The sequence below is a fragment of the Crinia signifera genome, chromosome 2 (assembly GCF_055691185.1).
Source record: "Crinia signifera chromosome 2, ASM5569118v1, whole genome shotgun sequence".
NCBI classification, from domain to species: Eukaryota; Metazoa; Chordata; class Amphibia; order Anura; family Myobatrachidae; genus Crinia; species Crinia signifera.
The window spans coordinates 312312482-312330183 of NC_139218.1; the positions used below are offsets into that span (position 1 = coordinate 312312482).

At 42.2% G+C, this 17702-nt stretch overlaps 1 protein-coding gene across 1 annotated transcript in view; it reads right to left on the bottom strand.

Moving 5' to 3' along the window:
* TSC22D1 (TSC22 domain family member 1) overlaps nucleotides 1–16820 on the bottom strand; it is a 102668-nt gene extending 85848 nt beyond the window's left edge. The window contains 1 exon segment of the mRNA XM_083168956.1: nucleotides 13340–16820. Coding sequence (XP_083025082.1) covers nucleotides 13340–16053 — 2714 coding nt within the window. The 5' untranslated portion in view covers nucleotides 16054–16820.
* Between the last annotated feature and the right edge of the window lie 882 nt (nucleotides 16821–17702).

A 17702-nucleotide genomic window follows, 5' to 3' on the forward strand; every position in this document is an offset into this window, starting at 1 on the left:
GATATCTAGAGATATATATCTAGATATCTAGAGATATATATCTAGATATCTAGAGAATATATATATATATATATATATATATATATATATATATATATATATATATATATATATATATATATACACATACATACATATACACATACATATATACATATATACACACACACACACACACACACACACACACATATGGGTCCAATCCTGCCGTCTCATTATCAGGCTACTGACGTATACATCGTGACAGATACTATACCTTGTTGATTATCTGTCGCTATTGGACTTTACACACACCTGAGTGGAACCATTGTCTGTCAAAACACCTTGTGTGTCGACTTACAGACATACTCCCTGTCAACAGCGGGCACCCACAAATTTCATACCTACTTAAAGGTGGATCGATACTTCCATTGATTTTAACCCTCAGCCAGTTCCATTTAAGGAAACGATCCCATACCACTATAAAGACTTTCACCGTTTTTGGAAACCGCCATCCACTATAAGGGACAGGTGTGTTCAGCTTTATGATCAATCCTGTTGATCCTTTGCTTTTTTGTGCATGTATTAAACCCCTGATGAAGTCTTTTTCAAGACGAAACGCGTCGGGTTATTGAAACTGCATTCAAAAGATGAAATCCTGATATAATTATCTATTTTTAATAAAAATCAATTTTTTTATTGCATTCTGTGTTTTTTGCACTGTACATATCATTAAGGTGGTTGGTAAACCTCTGGCGCTCTCCACTCTCTTCTTTTTCATATATATATATATATATATAGTTCAGCGGGGAACGCACACTCTTCAATAGTAAATGTGGGTGCAAGATCAGCAACAATTATATATCAACACTGGTGACGTCACAGGGTTTCAATCTGAGCGTCCACAGAGAGGACCAGCACTCCCAGCAAGTATTCAATAATGCACTCTCGTGCGCAGTTTATTCAGCATATCAGTATTACAAATAGCCTATACTCATCATCACGGAGCACAGCGGGGCTGAAGACAGCAGTGGGCAAATAATCCACAATTGCAAAGGCACCTTCCTCATAGGGCATATATATATATATATATATATACATACACACATACATACACATTATATATATATATATATATATATATATATATATATATATATATATATATATATATATATATATATATATATATATATATATATACATACACACACACACACACACACACACACAGAGTGTTTGCAGAGATTAACGACCTGTTTAGAATGACTTAGTTCCGCTTGATACAGTGCAGCTGTAAAGTACCGGCTCTGCTCTTTCTTTTATTGCTTGAGGCAAGTTCAAGCCATTAGCTGGAACGTCAGTGAAGCGTCTATCTACATACATGCAACAGAATATTGTAAATATTTCCTTCTATACTGCGGTTCATCTAGAGATCACTGCATAGACGCACGCACGAACCAAGCTTGTACTTTAAAATATTGGTGGAAGCTAATCATGCAGTCACCATAATGCAAAGCTAGCATTTTCAGTTGAACATTTCCATCCTTAAACAAAAAAGGTGACCATAATACAGTTAAAGAATGTAACAAGAAAAAATAACGCAGGCTCTCTTAGCACAAGATTTACAGCTTAGGTAACCGAACATTCTTAGTGGACATAAGAAGACATTAACTTGTTTAGAAGTCCTAATCCAATACTAGTGGTTGAATTTTATTTTGCCATTGATTTATTTAAAATGCACATTGTACACCTAAAACACTAATCAGCAAACTTACTACAGTATGGTTACTATGCACCAGTTGTGTAGCCAACCAGGTGTGGAGTAGCTTAAAGACTTAGGGGGGTAATCAATGTGAGGGTCACGGCAGTCGAGCTTGCTCGACCGCCGTGACCCAGTCCCGTTCTCGGTCAGCTCGACCGAGAACATGCAGGCGGGATTCAATGTCCCGTCTGCAGCGGGACAAGAAGGGGCGTGGCCATGAGTTGTGGCTGGGAAGAGGCGAGCTGCAGCTTGCAGCTCGTCACTTCCTGGCCGTTCTCAGCAGAACGAGCCCGAAAGCTAGTGAGGTCGGGCTCGTTCTGCTGAGAAACCCTGCTCAATGCTGTCAGGGAAGACAGCATTGAATATGACGACGGGAGATGCTCGCCGGGGATTGAATATCCTCCTAAGGCGGGGTACTCAATCTTGAATTCAGACTGTAGGAATGTTCTGACAGTTGGAATCCTGGTCCGTTTTCGTCCGCCTATCAAGTGGTGAAAAAGAGGCTGTGCATGGTCAAGAAACGGCTGCAAATTCAACAATACCCAACAAAACAGATCCGACTGGTTTTAAAGTTGGATCTGTTTTGTCAAGATCCGCCTTCAATGCTGTTGGAAACGACTGCATTAAATAGTCGGTGGGTGCCATTTCCCCTGTAGAAAATAGCACACAAGATTGAATACACTCCAATATTGTAGACAGTCAATAGGTGAACAGCAAAATGTCCACATGAAAAAGTACAAAATTTTTTTTTTTTTTTTAGGTTTTAGTGGTGTCAACGTCAACACCTGAGAAGGTGGTCCCCGCAATTAGTATAGTGCTTTGCTCAACATGCTGTGGTCCACACTTTCCCATCCATGTGATCTCCAACTGGGAACATTGAAAAGAATACAATTTTTTTTTTTAAATATGGGGAAAATCATGTTGACCTTTTCATGTGTTGGCCATTCCCATTTCAACCTTTTGTCAATTTTGACCTATGTCGACATTCTGGTGTCAATCTTTTGACGGTGAGCCATCTGGATACCAAGCATAGTATGGTGTTCAAAATCCAATTAAACTGTCTGATTTCAAGCACCAGTTGTACTGAAAATGTGCACCATGAAGTAGGATGTCCTAAACCATTCCACTGTCTTCCCAAATGCAACATTTTCTTGGCAGAATGCCAGTATATCTCCTATGTCATTCAGTGAGGGCTACAAAGCTATTTTAAGCTGTGGCTATGCTGACAATTACATTCTTCAAGCCAAAGAATGGCTTCCTGAAAATACAGTAAAAAATTAGTGAATGAATGGCTATTCAGGCAGAAACCTTTCTATGAATGAACCATTTCAGAAGTCAGTGAAGTGTCCAATATAAAAAGGGCACAATGTTTCTTTGTTATTTAACTTTAATATTGAGACATTCTATGAAGGGAAAAAATGTATATGAAAAAAAAAAAATGACAAACCTAAAAGATTGATAGGTTTTCTTTTAGAAAGAACGCACAATTAATTCAGCAGTGTGCAATGTTTACAGTGGGATGTGGAGGGTCTGAAAAACTGCGTAAGCAGAACAGATCAAAACCACGCATTTGTGTTACATCGTCAAATGGACATTGTGGCAATCCAAAGTGTTAAATGTGTATATAGACATGTTCTTTCGTGCACTATTAAGTAACTTAAGGCATTGCAATAACCTTAAGGTTTTGTCTATTATATTTATCTAGCATGGGTGTAATACCCACACATCTCTTCAGACAAGCAATCCCAGCCCACTGCTTCAACAGGCAGTTAAATTACTATGGTGCACAATGGTGGAAGTATGCTTCAGCCTGATCAAACCCTCAAAGCTCAATTGTCCTGTGCCACAAAGTAAAACGTTACCTGGCTTTCGCAATAATTGTATTAAACACCTGCATGGTGCATACAGTCCAGCTTCTCCGATAGTACCCTTGGTCCGTTAATTTCATAGTCTGAGCTCTATAGGACAATCAATAGCAGAGGGCACCATATCCAATTTACACAGGAACAGAAGTAGGATTTAACAGGGTCCAAAATCCATGTACATCTGACTCAGAGCTGTACATGTGTAACTGGCTCTGAAAGATAGAAGACTGTGGTAGGATGTACCAGTTAATAGACAACTGGCTGGCATTGCAGAGGTAAGGCAAAATATGGAAAGCCTAGGAAAAGATTGTGTAGCACCGCCATTGGCATTCAAGATAGCCTCAATTCTCCTTGGAATAGACAAGCCTCAATTCTCCTTGGAATAGACAAACATAAGACGCGTATGTTCGACAACAGAATCTTAAACCATTCTTCACACAAAACTTAGTCAAGTACCCGGAGTGATGCTGAAGTTGAATAATGAGACAGAATCCTATTCTTCGAAACCGACCATAGTGGCTCTATGATTGTGGTCCAGCAAACTGGAACCGAAAAAGATAAGATGCCTCATTGGCATGCTCAAATAGCCACAATTGGACAATAAAAGCTGTATGAATCACTGTTTGGTCATCTTGGTACCAGGCATTATCTGGTAAATTCATGAGTGAAGGACGGTTCATCCAGCAAGATGGGAGTCTTCTATTGCTCAGCAGTTCATGATTTAGGAGTGTTAACCCACTCTCTGCGCTTATTGACATTCACCAGGGTTTTTCGATGTTTTGGGGACTGCAGATCACCCATGAATATCGTACTTCTGCAGTTCCATCCTCACTGTTCTTGTAGACACGGGGTGAAGAACATAGGAAATCAGTTTGCTCCGGAATACGAATGTGTAAATGAAATACTTCACCACCGATAACAGTAGTATTCAAAATACGAAGACAGAGACAGTCGTAAAATGTTGCCCTAAATGTTTTCATTTCCACCCAATTTAAATTTTCTATGGGGTGTTCAATGTTTGCTGTTTCTGAAGTCAATTCTACAGTCAGGATTCAATCTTCTGAGTGTCGGAAACGCCGTGACAGTTGAAACGGCCATGGATTGTAGAAAAGGAGGATCATAATGACCATTAGGCAATCTCTATGATCGCATAAAGTTTTAGGGGGATATTCAATCTCCGGCGATCACTTACCGTCGGGGAGATGCTCGCCGGGCCCTATTCAATGCTGTCTTCCCAGCTTCACTAGCTGTCGGGCTTGTTCTGCAGAGAACAGCCGGGAAGTGAGGAGCTGCCGGCTGCAGCTCGCCTCTTCCCGGCCGCACCCCCTTCTCATTCCCCGGCAGGCGGGACATGGAATCCCACCTGCATGTTCTGTCGAGCTGACCGAGAACGGGACTGGGTCACGGTGGTCGAGCAAGCTCGACTGCCGTGACCCTCACATTGAATATCCCCCTAAAAGTAGACAGTCAACTTTATAAACAAGAGTGGCATTAACTCTCTAGGTGCCAGCTCTGAGGAGATAGACAAACTTAATGAAAGCCCTTCCCCATTTCTCAAACAAAAGTAAAAAAAAAAAAAAATGACAAAAGCATTAGAGATCACCAGAACATTAAAACATTTACTATCTATTATGACGTTTCATTTTCATTCAATAGTTTATTTAAAAAAAAGTGAAAGGTGCAATGCAGTAAACTGGGAAGAGGTCTAAGATTATTCTACAGTTTGGAGGTACATCACTAGGGCAGTGGTAGCCAACCCTAGCCCTCGAGAGCTACCAACAATTCACATTTTCCAGACAACCTAGCTGCTGCACAGTTGCACTCATTAATTACTGACACATTAAAAGATCCACAGATGGAGCTAATTAGCTCACTTGTGATTCTGTGAGGAGACCTGCAAAACATGCACTGTTGGTAGCTCTCGAGGACTAGGGTTGGCTACCCCAGCACTAGGGTATCTGTAGTAGCTAACAGTGAATGTAATAACGGATATTCTCGTCAGTAACATGTATGAGATCCAATGAAAATGGATAGAGAAGTTGTGTTAGAAAGAACTGGCTAAGTAAAGGCACATCAGTTCTTTCAAGAAATACATATATTTTCATGCCGATGCTAAACACAGCAAAAAAATAAAAACAACATCATTTGTGAGGTTAAACAAATACTCTGAATTTCCCCTTAGGCTTAAAACAGTCAAAACACTCAGACCTTAATTGCAGATTGTAATTACTTTTAAATTGGCATTCCACCAAGGTTGGCTAGCCAACATTCCATATTGTGCCGAATAACCCGCATATCTCCGTACCTCAAAATAAGAACTGCAATAATTGCCTTCAACATGTGTCATCTAGAGATTAGTATACAAAGGGAACTTTGCTTTGGTTATAGATCACACATACGACTCACTGTGAGATAAAACATGTAAACTTCAAAAACAATAGGGTGAAATTTAATAAGATGAGAGATTAAGAATGTGAGAGATTTGGTAAGAAATCCAGTTTTTTTTAAAGCGGCAATCATTTACACTTCAAAATCAAAATGGTTTTGCAGTGCAAAGGATTGTCGCTTTTAAAAAACTGGAGATTTCTTACCAAATCTCTCATCCTATTAAGTTTCCCCAACATTTGTGAAATGTAAGAATAAATAAGGAGTTCATATTAGTGGATATTGCTGAAATGACACAGGGACAGAATATCGGCGCTGGACCCGGTGGTCACAATGAATGAATGAAAAAAAAAAAAAAATATATATATATATATATATATATATATATATATATATATATATATATATATATATATATATATATATATATATATATATATATCTGGTTCCCGACGTCCTGGTCTGGTCCGTGCTGCAATCTGTGGAAGCTCCCGGCTGGCTGCTGTGTACCTGCTGCGCTCCGCCTGCAACTGATCACTGCCTGCGGCTTATCATCGGCGCCTGGTCCTGCTATACCGCCTAGTCCACACGGCAAGCTTTCTACTTTTAACCCTATGTATGTCAGCATATAGTCAAGTAAAAATTTAATTGATTTATTGCTGATTGGTGCGCTTCATTTCTTACTTTTTTACAAGCTTACCCTCTTGGGATTCGTGGTTGGATCCTTTTAGTGGAGCTGCACACATTTACGGGACATTCGGACCTAACCCTGATTTGAGAGACTGTTTGGCCTGATGGGTTTTTAAACATCAAGTGACTTCAGTAACATGCCCCCACAGTGATGTGACAGGTGATCCGGATTGTGTCGCCAACTGGACAGAGGTGCTAGGCAGTAGGATCAGGCTGTGTGGGGCAGACTCCGATATTCCCCTCCTTTCAGCAATACAGTACAAAGAATAAATAAATCACGCTAGAAACAATGTATATAAAAATAACATATTACACTAATAAATCACTGGACAGTGATACAAACAATACAAAACAAATAAGTATTAATAATAGAATATTAATAGTCTAAAATCATCTGTTGGCTGCTGTTGTAATTCATAATCTGACTGTGTTAGTTGTTAATAAAGATTGTTCGTGTTCGTTTAGTAGAGTCTGTTTAGTCCTGTCAAGGAGTGGATAATCCATACTTGTGTCCACTTAATTGAGGGGGTCGGAGGGAGGGACAAGGTTCTCAAAATAGTTTCATCTGCTTATTTAATTTAGTCCCAATTAAATAAATAAAAATTCTACTGAAGGGAGACAAATATATGTACTGAGGCTGTGTAGACTCCTGGCTTTCAGAATTCTACAATATTACATCCTCTTGTGATAGGACATGAGGCAGCTGTGTCCCCACCCAGGCCTGCTTTGAGACGTTACATGCACAGTCCACCATAGTTTTCTCTTATCTCTCACTGAACACACTATATTTACAAGCTGCAGGGTGAGTTTCCAGGTAGAAGTTAAAGTAGTAACATAACATCCATTTCTGCTTTACAGCGATCGGAATCTACCATGAACGTCATATGTAGCATTTCCTGCAGTATGTTGTATTCGACAAGAAAAATACAAAAAGGTGGTGCAAATGTGACATTTGCATACTGTCTTAGGCATTTGTACATTATTCACATTATCCAGGATTTATAAAAAGTACCAGAACATATTCTGCTGCACTACACTACATAGTAGGAAGAGAAATAATAAAAACTGCAAGCAATTAACATCCAAAACACAACAGGTAAGAGAGCAGGAGGTGGATAAGGGTTAGTAGCGCATCCTAGCTGAGCCACCTGAAGGTCACTGTTTGAGAGCCGTCTGGTCTATCATCTAACATTGCCCTGCATATTCCCACCCCCTCAAAAAAAAGAAAAAAAAATTACGTTTTTTTTTTTTTTACTTTAAGACAGATCGAACAATAATGAAATATTATATATAAATATAATATAGATCAAGAAAACACGGCACTCCATCCACTTGAAACAAAATTATTTTAATCCAAGCATAAATCAGCAATGTTTTAATACAGTGAGTTGGTGATGGAGATGCTGGGAGAACCTTTCACTTCACCAGGCAACAATAAATCTGCCCCTCAATGATCTCACTATCATGCCCATTTATCATTCACATCAGAATCTATTGATGTGTCCATACGAATCTATTGATGTGTTGTTTTTTACCATATAGTCAAAAATCGCATGGCACATAGTGCAAGTTGCACCATGCTATGCAGCACCCGTTCCCAATGCGTGGCCTTATGGCATTGAAATAGAACGTAGAAATAGGATTGTGCATCACAGACTATTTCTAATATCTCGGAATAAGGCCATGCTTGCTCAATGCAGCATGGCACCCGCTGCCCCCGCCAAGCCATCCCTGTCTGCCAGTGCAGTCACCACACTATCAGCGTCCACTAGATCAGCCTGAGTGGACACAGCGTATCACACAGCAAAGGAGCCTAGCTCTGCATAGTGCCATGTGTAACGTGAGGGCTGTTGGGCACGCACTGTCACAGTGACCGCCATTCGCAGCGGCCATTTCAATCAGAGGCTTCCTGGGGGAACCGGTCAGAAGTACAGCCAGGATCAGTAGGCATAGGCTAAAATGGGCTACCGTTATCTGACCATGGCAGTAACCAATATCAGGAATCTTTCACATTCCAGATGTTGGTTCATTTGGCAGCATTGCATCTGTTAAATCAATTTCTGGACAATATGGCTGCCGGTTGGTAAGGAGGAATTGCAGCAGCTGCAGTCGCTCCTTCATACATTCTGGTGATATTTAATATTTGTTGATCACCCATGAAAACGGGTGTTTTGGTGTAAATAGCTGTAAAGTCTTGTTGATAAATGGGTCCCTAAAAGAAAAGGTCTACATATATTTGCTCATGCCGACTTCTTCCTTCCTTGCATAAATGAAATCAGAGAAAAGAATTCCCATTTTCAAAGTACCACGGAAGTTTCAACCCACTGTGGCAGAGATTACAACAACAGATCCAAGTGTACAAAGTCTTCTTAAGACCTAACGTTTAATTTTATAATCCCTGCAAAGGTGAGTTCACATTAACATGGCAACAAATGAGACACTGGTAGTATGAAAGGGATACAGTCATATTGCAGTGGTACCCAACTACGGTCCTCGAGAGCTACCAACAGTTCACCTTTCCAGACAACCTAGCTGCTGCACAGGTACACTCATTACTAGCTGAAACATTGTCAAAGACCCACAGGTGGAGCTAATTACTTCACTTGCGATTCTGTGAGGAGATCTGGAAAACATTAACTGTTGGTAGCTCTCAAGGACTGGAGTTGGCTACCCCAGGTCTACAACAACTAGGTCAACAAGCATTGGGTCGACACCACTAGGTCGACATGCAGGTCAAGGTCAACAAAAGCATTAGGTCAACATGGGCAACAGTCAAAAGGTCGACGTGGGATTTTTCACTTTTTGAGCCGACAGGCGGTATTTCATGCCCTACCATACATTAGGGCGTGGTGGGAGAATAAAATAGCGTAGTGCGGCACCATGCCTAAAGCATCGGGAGCGCAGCGAGCGATGAGAGGGGATGTGGAGCACTTTAAAATGTGTCCATGTTGACATTCGGGTAAAAAAAAACTGTGAAAAACCCCCATGTTGACCTTTTGACTGTAGACCTTGCCCATGTTGAGCTAATGAGTGTGTAGACCTAGACCCCTGTCGACCTAGTGGTGTGAACCTAGTTGCTGTAAACAATATGATCTACACCAGTAAGAAATACCTAGAATTACATAGTAAAGACTTCTACCTTGTTTGAAATTCAGTAAAAATAACTGCAGTAAGCAATATATTTTGGTTTTTGCTGGTTAGGTAATAGACATTTGCTTATATTCTACTTTATAAAAAGATTGTGTGTGTAAATGGAGTCATCACATGATGTGAAGTCTGTTTTATTCTTGCAGTAGTAGGCAACATACATAAATGGACATAAGTTGATCCCCTACACATCTCTCCGATATAAAAAGCAACATGCTGCAAAGCCTTCCGGCACTAAAGGTGTTAACAAAAGGCCTTTGTTCTCATTTGGCAAAAGCATCATCAACATTCCCCTTATACAAAGCGGCAATGGAAATTCACTGGCTTATTTCTAGATCACAACTAAACGAGAGAATAACTGTTGCAGCTTCTGTGTTACATTAAAAAAAATTCTGACATTCAAATGTAAGGAAGTTGTGTCATTTTTCTGGTTAACATCCCTATTAATTCCACATCACCGCAAAATACATGTCAGAAGGTACTTTTATCTATTAAAAAAAAAAAACGACAAGTACCATGTAACAGATGACATTCAGCAAGTAGGTTTCTAGACCACTATCTTTGTATCCAATGTATTAATGGCAACTGAATTAAGTAATTCAGAAAAAAAAAAAAAAACACACACACACACACACACACACACACACACCGGCTTTTAAAGGGGAAGTACAACTAGAGAGTCATGTGATTCTCCATGTGGACTTGTTTATTTTGGTTACCCTTGGATACATCTGTGCATTGGAAGCAAATGCATCCATACAATTGTATTATGTGAATGGGCAATAGAACAGTATGAAGGTAGTGTATGAATGTGTGCATTAAATCTATAAAGTAAACACCACAGATTAAAAAATGATGTATACATCCGTCTACATACCAATAAATATTACATCTGTCTACATACCAACATATCAATAAACACATACACATAGGTATCACTACACATTAAAAAAATAAATAAATTGCGCAATAGGGGAAGTGCAATGTTAAAACATGACAAATAGCTGCCGCCAGTGATAGTCACCAAATCCCAGATGGTTGTAACAAGAGAGACTGACCATCCAAATGAATCAAGAATGTATTGAACAAGTCTTTGTATTAATTTTATCCAGCCCCACAATATATATTCTAATTAAAAGGAATATACGTAAATACAGTATTAAAATAAAGTCACTGGATAAATTTGATCAAACCACAACAAATTGTAATCATATAATTTTCAACAGTTTCAGCTTTACGTGTTTGTGTCCTATTATAAACCACAGCTTCCTCCAGGTAGGCCGAAGCTTTAATGACAGCAGTGGGGATTTCCTCTATGTTAGTAAATGCTACAAGCAGCATTTCCACAATCACTTAACTACCACTGCAAGTGCACATACCAGATTACTATAGGTAGATAATACATTAGGTAAGTACAGTACATTCATTGGGTTGTATCTGGTGCAAGGGCAAAGGGGGTGTAACACATAGCTACCAGATGTTGCTTTCCTTTTAAAAAAGAGTAATCTTCAGTCAAAATCTTAACACACACATAAACCAAGAAGCATTTTAAGTTTTAATGAATTTCAGGCACAGTGCTAATGTGTGTAGCAGCAGGAGGTTCCAACAGACTATTCTAGTTACAGTGATATTCTCGGTTGCCAGGGAACAATTTATTTAAAGAGACTACAGACAAAACATCAAATATCAGAAGGAGACTGATATTTAGTTCTCTCTGATGCCAACTGTCAGTTGTAATTGTCTAAGCGGAACATTGTGCAATGTTTTCAGTTCAGGGAAAAGCAATCTATTGTTCACTTAAGTACCTTTGTATGGATGAGTGACATTTTGCTAGTGACCTTGGGCAAAGCAAATTACTGTATACAGTCCGTGTGAATGGCTTAACTAAGATCATCTAAGCCAGGGTTGCATGAACTTTAGTAACCAATGAACCTCAGGATAGTCTATTCTGTAGGCGTAACATTTTGAAGTAATTTGTATCCGACTGCCCATCTTCCCTGGCACCTTAAAAGATTCTGCAAACTTCTAGATCTCACTGAATGGATCCAGATGATTTGATAAATATTTTGTCTGAGGTAGCATATCACAAAGTACACATTAAAGTGGCCAAACTAGCATCAATCCTCTGATCTGGACCAATTTCCCTAAATAGCCACTCATTCAAGAGATACCTTGCCCTGCTGTCAAAGTACCCCATACAATGGATATACAATCATTTGTGAAGCAAATAACTCAAATGAACTGGGTGTAACTATATTGTTCAAGCCAAAACTGCATGTGCCCACAAACTTTTGGTTGCCCAAGTAGCCCTCCGCCTAAAGCAAAGATGAATAGCCAACCAGTAATGATTTACATTAGACTCTAAAAAGTCCATGTAAACCAAAATGGGCAAATTAAAAGCCAAAATGTTATACAACATACGTTCCTCCGTAGAGAAGTTACTGACGACAGCAAATGTGGGATGCATGTGACTAAAGTGTATCTGGTAGATTATACTCCCATACATGCAACCAGGGTATGCAGACATCAATAGAAACACCATATAAGAACTTGTAAATGTATAATGGAGAGGAGGGGCGATGTACCAAAACAAAAAGCTTTTAACACCGTTACCGGGTAAATCTTGGTCAAATATTTCCTATTAAAAATGATAATATATTTTCAATTATAATGAAGGATCTAGAGTTATTGTATGAAGAGTATAACCTGAACTCTTCACCTGTGAAACTAGTCACTAATGTAAATATGACAGCATTTGGAAACGTGTACCCTTGCTTTAACGGCTCATGATGAGGCATGAGAACATGATGACAAATCACTGGTGCAAGCTAATAAAAGAATGAATAACTCTGATTGTATAAATTAAGCAAGCCAATTATAATTTAAAGAACAGAAATCCTACAAGCAATAAGGCCTCTGGGCCAAAAATGTGTGTGTGGGGGGGGGGGGATGACATCCCTTTAAACATATTCAAAACAAAGACTAGCTTTAAGACTACTTAGTAGGGAATTTATTTTGGTACTAACGTTGGGTGGGAGCACAGGAAAAATACATAAGTAAAATTCATGAGATGGATTCCTAGTGTTCATTCTAGCACCCACTATCTTTGCAAACCCAGGCAGTTCCTCTTCCCGGCCTGGGGTGTCGCTGTCTGCTGTAGTGCTTCTAGCACAGTGTGGTCTCTACATCAGCACTGATATGAAAACCAGACCTGTGCTAGAAGCACCACAGCAGACAGCGACACCCCAGGCAGGGAACAGGAACTGCATGGGTTTTCAAAGATAGCGGGTGCTAGAATGAACACTAGACAGGCTGCCTATTATATATATATATATATGTCAAGGACAGCAGACCCTACACTTTGCCCTTGGCAGTTAAAAGTCCATATTTATGATACAGAAGGACTAAAATAAAACACCAAAAAAAAAATCACCTGAAAAAAACAGTACATATAACTTACCACTTAAAATAAAAAAAAAATATTACAATAAGAGAACTTCATCCTTACCTTTCATCTTCACCATCAACCAGAGGTGTTGTCAGAGGCAGAGACTTCAAGGGAAGTAAAGATCCAGCACCACCACTACTGTCCAAGGAAGCTCCTTCACCGACATGGGCTAAGCCAGCCACAGAGTGCTCCATCAATCGCCGAGCATCTTCAATCTGGCTTGCTACAGACTGAATGAGAGATGGTGCGAAGAAATGACCAGCACTAGCAGCCATCTGAAGGTGCATGCTTTGTGTGACAGGCAAAGATGCAATTACAGGGGCTTGGGTTCCACTTTGGACTATATTCCCATTTTGTGCTGTTGGAAGTTGAGTAACAGGTGCTCCTGCAGAGGATATTCCAGTAGGAATAGATGTACCCAGCTGTTGTAGATTTGTTGCTGCTGGTAGTGGACTGACTGCAGGTACTTGTTGAGTGGTCATTCCTTGTACAGCAGGTTCAATTAGTTGTGTTGTATGTTTTGAAGGGAGCAAAGTATTCTGAGGTGCAATAATTACTTGTTGAGGATGGGCAGTAGCACCCAACTGCATGCCTTGTGAGGGTGGCAGTACCTGTTGTGAAGGAGCAGAGACACTTTGCATAACAGATGTTGTAGTCTGATTAGTAGATGCCTGGTGCACTGGAGTTGGAAGGTTTCCTTGTTGCCCAACACCAACAACTTGACCACCTGTTGCAGGTATGGTTGCCTGGGCATGAACCACAGGTTGAGTTGGAGCCACACAGGTTGGTGGCACTTGTGCTGGTGCAGGATGAATTTGAGCCTGCAAAACTTGTGCTTGGACAACAGGTACTGTTGCAGTATTACCAACTCCTGTCGAACTTGACTGTACAGATCCAACTGCCGTGTGAAGTATTTGTGGATGCTGTAGGTATTCTGGTAAATTCCCTGGAACAGAACTTTGATTTGCTGGCATTACATGCCCAGTGGTCATCTGAGTAGGAGCTGTCTGTGGATGTGTATATTGTAATTGTTGTTGAACAGTTGGCAGATTTTGTAAGGGCTGTGCCGGCTGAGGATATGGCAACTGCTGTGGGATCATAGTAGAAACTGTTGGCTGTTGATGCCCTAAAGAGGACTGTACACCAAGAATATTAACAGCAGCTGGCTGAACACCAACTGTAGCATTCATAGTAGCTGGGGCAGCCTGTCCAACTTGTTTCTGTGGAGAGTAAGTGGCATCTTGTGAATGTATCTGTAACTGTGCAAGCTGAGGTTGGGAAACACTCTGTGGTATATTTGAAGCAGGTACATTCTGGGTCATAGGGTTGTTAAAGTCAATTTGCTGAGGGCCCAGTGCCTGAAATCCTTGCATTGCAGGTGCCCCCATTTCACCACTTCCAACACTTTCCGTATAGTGACTCAGAGTACTGATATTGCTACTGACTGAACTCCCACTGGTGCTCTCTCGCTCAGACATCACTTCAAGTGGGTTTTGTTTAACACTCTCTACAGCTTTGTTGACGGCAGCTCCCTCTGAAGCAGCTGCTGCTGCTGCTGCATTTTCTTTGTCATAGAACTCCATACAAGTCCATCTGCCCTTTTTAAAAGGTTCTGAACTAGAGTCTAATTTTACAACTCTAAACCTAGATGTTGCAGCTAAAGGCGGTGCCTGCTGCTGTCCTGCAGCTGATACATTGGTTGATGCTACAGCACTAGTAACACTGTTAGCTATACTAGATGAAGCAACAATGCCATTGCCAGAATTTGGGTTATGGTTTCCAGACACAGCACTTACATTACTAGAACTTAGAACATTGCTGGAGTTAACATTTACACTACTGGGCAACTGACCCACAACACCACCTACATTTTGAATATTAACATTGAGTGTTGTACTACTACCTGTGGCAGGATTGATGCCCGTGCTTACAGGACCACTTGCTTTACGAACCATAGTTGGTATAGTCCCCACAGCTGGAACAGGAACAGGAGGTGTAGAGGAGACTGCTCCTGTAATTACATTGTCTGTACTTCCATGGGTAGCCAACTTCACAGATGTTGAGTTTTGAGAAGTCCCAGCAATAAAGGCACTGGATAAGCCATGATGGGTAGGTGGAGGAAGTCCAGGATGATGATGATGATGGTGGGGGCGGTGTACATTCCCATTTATCGTGATATTTTGCTGAACATTAGAGGGTAAATGTTGATGAAGATGCGGTTGATTTGGAGAAACAGCACCAGGTGTGTCAGCTTCTTGAAAATTATTTAAGGTCTCTTCCGAGGAGCTTCTTTCAGGCCCCCCCAGATCTGTAGCTCTGGATAAGGAGACATCCAATATTTCAGATGATGACAGATCTTCAGTGTGAGATTCATCCAAGTCATCATAGCTCTCAGTATCCTCAGCTATACTGTTGTTGGAGCTCATGTTGGCTGAAATCTGGGCAGGGGTTACACTGGTAATCTGAAAGCCACTCTTTTTCTTCATCTGGGCCCCTGACTGTAGATGGGTCTGTTGCATTAAATTCAGGGTCTGTGGAGGATGCTGCTGCTGCTGAGGTCCAGGTGAGGAAGAGGATGCAGGTGTTGGAGGCTGTCCCAGTGCAGGAGACTGATAGTCATCAGAGGACAGGATATGGCCGGCCACTGCAGGCCCACTTGTTATAGTCAAAGGAGAAGGGTTGCCACTGGTACCACTGCTACCCCTTCTGGGAACATCTGCCGGCTGCGCCATCTTCCTGGCAGCTAGTTCTGCAGATGGATCGGGCTGGTGCATTTTAATTCTCCTCCTCTAGCCCTCAGCCCACCCACCTTCACTCCTCCAAACGTGCGCGATGTGTTCCCCCTGGCTGAGGGGGGCGAGGGCTCTCCCGCTGAGATCGCACAGTTATTCAGACGCCTATGGGCAGGCAGAGACGGGCGGTAGGGCACCGGTGGTCGGTCCCCGGTGATGAGCGCTGTCACCGCCGGCGGTGGCTCCCTCTCTCCCGATTAATGACAGCGATCAGACGCGTCCCTGTAGTGACAGCCACCTTCAGGATTGGACCTCACGGGAAGCAGCGGGGGCCCTGGCAGGTGCGATACGGAGCTGGGCTCGGTGCTGGCTGGGGCGAGGGTGAGCTGATCGGTGCAGCCTGAGAACGCGGCCATAACTGACAGCCATCAGCAGCTCTCCTCCTGCCCGGGGCCCGGCGGCAGCAGCGGCCCCATCCTCTGCACAGGGAGGGGAGGGGAGAGGGGGGGCGGTGTACCTACAGATAGCCGCGTCCTCCTCTACCTCAGCCGGGCTCTGGGCTGCCGGGTAACGTGTAATCCGGAGGTGCGGGCGCTGCTGCGGTGCGGAGGCCGGTTGCTCCCCGTCACTCTCCCCCGTGACTCTGCCTTTCCTTTCTCTGGCTGCTGCTGTGTCTCTGGGCTCCCTGTTACACGGCGCCTGTGCCTCCCTCCCCCTGACTAAGCTCACACTGTATTGGAGGACAGAGGCTGGGAGCCGGGGAAGCTGCTGACTGAGGGGAGGAGACGGCGCTGTGGTTGGTAGGAGGAGGATACGCCAAGATGGCGGCCTGACATGCGCACTAGCTTTCTAGTGAAACTAGAAAGGCAGCAGCCGGCCTGCAGAGGGAGAGGAAGGTCCGGGAATAGCCGAACGCAGGGCGAGGGCTTCGGGAGGACTCGGCTTCCCCCGGCGGATGACGTCAGTGCGGGAGTCAGGCATAGAGACGTGTCGTGCTGCTGCTGGGGGCCCGGACGCCGTATGCTGCTGCTCAGTAAATGCCCATTGTGCAACGCGGAGGCCACGTGTATTGTCTGCGGACAGGTCACTGAGCAGTGATGCGGGGCACTGTCACCTCACCCAGCCCAAATATCTGTCAGGCACCTGCTCGCACTGGCCGGGAGGCAGTGAGGTGCCTGTTACTCACCTGCAGCAGCATGGCTCTGACTCACCCCGTTAGCATTCATATCCCATCAGTATTTATCACACTTTCAGACCATTTTCATTATGATAAAGCCGTGATCTGGAGCAGAATTAGTAATACTCAAACAAGAAAACGAATGAGACAGGAGGAAGTATCACTACTCATTTACATTAAATCTGGGGAAAGAGAGTGTTGCTCTTGTAAATAATTGGAAAGCTGTTCATATTACCTTAAGAAAAGTGGAGTGAAGTTGAAAGGCTTAAATGGCAACTTTTGGGGGGCTTCATGATAACCTCCCCCTAATCTGACTGCAAAGGGTTTTGTTATTGTACCATGGTTGCAGAGTAGAGAGGCTATCTTTCTTCTCTGTGCCCCTGTTGCTACGGATGGCCATTGACATCGATGTTTTATGGCCGATGTTGAAAAGTTTTGACATTGATGGTTTCCCACCATTGTTTAAATGGTGGTCAAGCTTAAATGAATAGTTTCAGTTTTGTTTTTTCAGCAA